This window comes from Polyodon spathula, chromosome 16, assembly GCF_017654505.1.
Source record: "Polyodon spathula isolate WHYD16114869_AA chromosome 16, ASM1765450v1, whole genome shotgun sequence".
Classification (NCBI taxonomy): domain Eukaryota; kingdom Metazoa; phylum Chordata; class Actinopteri; order Acipenseriformes; family Polyodontidae; genus Polyodon; species Polyodon spathula.
The window spans coordinates 10,016,465-10,020,713 of NC_054549.1; the positions used below are offsets into that span (position 1 = coordinate 10,016,465).

Below are 4,249 nucleotides of genomic sequence, written 5' to 3' on the forward strand. Positions count from 1 at the left end.
TGCTATTGCAATGAAGAGAACAATGTGTCCTGTTATAATACTGTGCACTAAAGACACACATCTCCCTGGAGTTATTATTGATAAACCCCGTCTCTTATTTCTCATTTCAATATAAGATACCTGTCGTTATGCACACCTGCACTTATTCAAAGAGGGTTAATGTTAGGGGTTTGTGATTTCCAGTGGACTATACTAGTAATGCAACATTTCCATAAATAATTTCCTTTTAGATATTTTGAATCGCATGTCCTGTATAGAAGACAGATTCCGATTTTTTAATCACCAATAGATATTATTGAAAAGGTATAAGCCTCTGATCGCCTTTCCCTCCATATGGTCTGTGACGTCAGGCCCTCGCTGTCATACAATACAGATCCAATTACCGTCACTAATGCGACATTCTGCACGGCGCGCTGCTGCTGTCCTGAATCGAGCGCAGCACAGCACAGAGTGTGGGAAACTCTGAGCAGCCTTTTACTCACAGACTCTACTGGCAGGGAGAGGAAAGCTGCATCTGTGACATCTGGAAGAGCTGCTCTAAGGATGTGCAAACATCACCCATAGAATTGAGGACAGCTTTTAGCAGGGTTTCCCCACTCCAGCTCCAGCTGTTCTATTGAGAGCAATGAACCCGAGGCACTAGTATAGCTGCGCAAACACATGCGCATTGCTGCAAACCGGAGCAACAGGAGGGTTATTCAAACGATCCAGATCTTTATATATCTATCAAATCAATTTCCAAACTGTTCTCCGAAGCTCATTCTAAACTATATTACAGCACACGTGTCAATTGTATAGTTATTAAATACATTACAAATAGTTACAGGAACGACACGGATGTGGTTTAGATGTCTACTATTTTATAATGGATTGTATGTTGAGTGATAGTCTAATAGCATGTATATATGTTATTGGATGTCTACTCTAATACAGTATATATGTAACTCGTGCCGCGCACAGCGTCCTCACACCTGAAACCCGGGAAAGTTCTGCCCAGGAACACAGACCTGATGCCGCATGCAAGGATCAAACACTTCTCATTGGGGGGAAAGTGTGATTGACATCAATCTGTTACTCAGGCACCACGCCGTTAATGGTGCCATAGAGCCTACTGCCTGTAATGTGGTTTCCTTTCCCGTGCAGTAAAACGCCATTCCTGTCATATCGGATATTAATGCTTCTCTGCGTCGCTCATTTGCTGCTATCAGAACATGTGTGGCACATGCCTGTGTTTACTTCAATTACCAGTGCTGTGATGTTTCAATGTCATTGATCCCAACATCAGTCTGCAGATCTGATTTTTTGGTGGGGTCACCACTTTTCCAGATTCACATAACCCCCTGCAAGTCACCCGCTATGCACGCCCCCCCCCCCCCCCCCCCCCCCCCCCCCCCCCCCCCCCCCTGCACCTGCTCTCCTGGGAGTTGGCTATTCTCCTCCGTCAATAAGCACTTCATTCAGCATGTGGCAATTCCAGCTTCTCCCATTGTCCTCCCGAGCGCGCCGATTGGCTGCTGAGTGTGAGAAACTCCAACAAGCCCGAGCCCCACACATTCGTATGGAGATTGGAGAGTATAAATAGGGGAGATGCTTGTAGCTAAAACCAGCAGATCTGACACTTCCAAGCTCCAGAGAAAGCGATACTAACAGCACCGTGACTCCAGCAATGGCACCTACAATCACTGCAGCTATGCGATACTCACAGGGACACGTGGCAATGACAAACAAGGTAAGTTGAGACTAAATGAGCACATATGATTATTTTTTTTCATATTTTGTGTTTTCAAAACTTCAGTTGTTATTCCCTCACGACCAGGTTATTAATCGAATTTGTACCTTGTTCTTTTTCACAGTTGAGAAAACCGGTGGTTGAAAAGATGCGCAGAGATCGTATCAACAGCAGCATCGAGCAGCTCAAGACGTTACTGGGAAAAGAATTCGTGAAGCAGCAGCCCGATTCCAAACTGGAGAAAGCGGACATCCTGGAAATGACCGTCTGCTACCTGAGACAGAGCGCCTCCGCCCGGCCAGCGACGGGAAACGAAGGCTACTCCAGGTGTGTGCAAGAAATCGTGCGCTTCCTTTCCCGGGATGAAATGAAGACAGAAACCCAGAGAAAACTACTGAACCTTTTCCAAGCTGCGCAGAATTCTCCAGTGCATCAGACCCCCGTCAAAGAGGCGACCCCGGTGAAGAGTGCCCTCTGGCGGCCCTGGTAGATCACAACGGACACTGTCACTTTGAACACTTTGACATACAGAATTCAACATGCCTGTCTATGATGGGCATATACAGTAATTCTCATTGTGTAGGGGGTGTTTCCCTTCCTCTTTTGCTTGTGCAGAAGATTTTAATGCTACTTTCATTGATTGAAAGGAACCACAATAGGTACCCAATGCTGGGGCAATATTGTGTACGCTAGTATTTGTTCATTCTTCTTATACAAGAAGTGTGTATGCAGCGATGACGCTGTTTAGTTCAAAGTCATTTCTGTTTATAGAAATATTATGATGAGTAAAACATGGGTATTCCTGTCCTCTGTGAAGGCAGTATATCCTGAATAGAATCTTGTCTCACAAGAATTGTGCGTGCATAGCTAATGCTAACGATTTTTAAATTGTTTGAAAGTTATTTTTCTCTGCAGAGAAATTATTTGAAATAGTATGGGTATTCATGCCTCTTGTGATGGCAATATATCTGTAATTGTATATAATTACACAGGAAGTGTGTACGCATTGCTGAAACTGTTTGGTATTTCTTTATAAAGTAACACTGAAATACTACAAACAGTATTTATGTAACGACCTGTTATGAAGGTGGCATCTCTTTATTGTATCTTGTTACACAAGAAATCTGTATTATTGATGAAAAACTATTCCCAAAATATGAACTTGATCTTTCATTGTAAAGAAATATTAAGATACTATCAATACAGTTATACACGTGTGTGTGTCTTCTGCGGAGGCAATATCCTCTTATTGTATCTTGTTAGACAAGACGTGTGTGTGCATTGCTGAAAACATTATTTTAAATACTGTATAATGTGTATGTGTGCCTTTTATAAAGGCAGTATCTCAAAGAGTAGCTCATGCTGAGTGAATCTTGTATGAAATATGTTGTCTTCAAGTTTTCTTCAAGGTGCGGCATTGATTTTGTAAATCAGACCAACTGTAAACTGAAGCTGCCTTTATTACAGACCTCCTAGTTTCCAAGGAATTGTATTGAGAAAACAGAACGATTGTCCAAACTCTCTTGGCAGTCTCTCATTTAAACGATGCATTGCTTGGCGTGTTTTCTGAGATGTCAATTCAAGGAAGTTGAATAAAAATCATTGAACTTTACACTTGCAGTGTGTTTATACTTTCTTTCATTCTCCTGATTGTCAGTCAACCCTAATATAAAGAAGCTCAGAGTTGTCACTTGTTGAATTCTGGTCTAAAAAAAAACGTATTTTGTCCTGTAGATTATAAACCTTTCAGATTATAACGTAATGATACGTCTTCATAATAATAATAATAATAATAATAATAATAATAATAATAATAATGTAGTTTGTCATCTGAGTTGCAGTTAATATAACTTGTCTGTATTGTGTAATAATGGAGCTCCTATCGGGATCTCAACAGCACTTGAAAAATTAACAAGATTAATGGGAACTGCGCTACTTAAAAGTTAGTTTTCAAGAACTCGGTAACTTTTTGGTTCCTTCTTCCCTTGCGGTTCTCCAGACGGCCATTTTTGTAGTTGACCGACTCAGCCTCACATGAAAACGGGAGCGGGATAAAGAGCCGGTGATCTCGCCGGCTGGGTAATGGTGTGTCCCCTGTTTCAAAGCATTGAACCGGAAGTGTGTGGGACAGTCTGACCGACTCAGCCTCACATGAAAACGGGAGCGGGATAAAAAGCCGGTGATCTCGCCGGCCGGGTAATGGTGTGCCCCTACCGCGCAGCCGAGACCTGTTACCCGGGTGACGAATGGAAGCGCGCAAGAGGATAAGACTTAGGGAAAGGTTTCGTTAGCTCCCGGACATGTGTTTTCACATGCGGGAGCATGTCCGGCGCTTTTGCAGCGGCAGTGCAAACACCTGCCTGCAGCGGGGCAGAGCCTCTTCCTGACAGTGAGCCGTGAGCCTGCGCTGCGCGCTGTTTCCCGCACTCTCTAGCCATTCGTGTCTTTCAATCCCCTCAAACAAAGGACTTGTGCCTTTCCCAGCACTTAGCGACGGGCTCCGTCTTTCCTTTGTGCTGT

The 4,249-nt window shown here is 43.4% G+C and overlaps 1 protein-coding gene across 1 annotated transcript; it reads left to right on the forward strand.

Annotated features, from left to right (window-relative positions):
- The first annotated feature begins 1,590 nt into the window (after positions 1-1,590).
- On the forward strand, positions 1,591-3,302 carry LOC121329176 (transcription factor HES-5-like). Its single transcript, XM_041274602.1, has 2 exons — positions 1,591-1,729; positions 1,854-3,302. The coding sequence occupies exons 1-2, from the start codon at positions 1,667-1,669 to the stop codon at positions 2,217-2,219; spliced, it is 429 nt and encodes a 142-aa protein (XP_041130536.1). The 5' UTR covers positions 1,591-1,666; the 3' UTR covers positions 2,220-3,302.
- The last annotated feature ends 947 nt before the right edge of the window (positions 3,303-4,249 follow it).

Coding starts and splice junctions, on each gene's coding strand:
- LOC121329176 (XM_041274602.1), top strand. CDS start 1,667: ATGGCACCTACAATCACTGCAGCTATGCGATACTCACAGGGACACGTG. Junction 1,730..1,853: donor ACGTGGCAATGACAAACAAG/GTAAGTTGAGAC, acceptor TCTTTTTCACAG/TTGAGAAAACCGGTGGTTGA.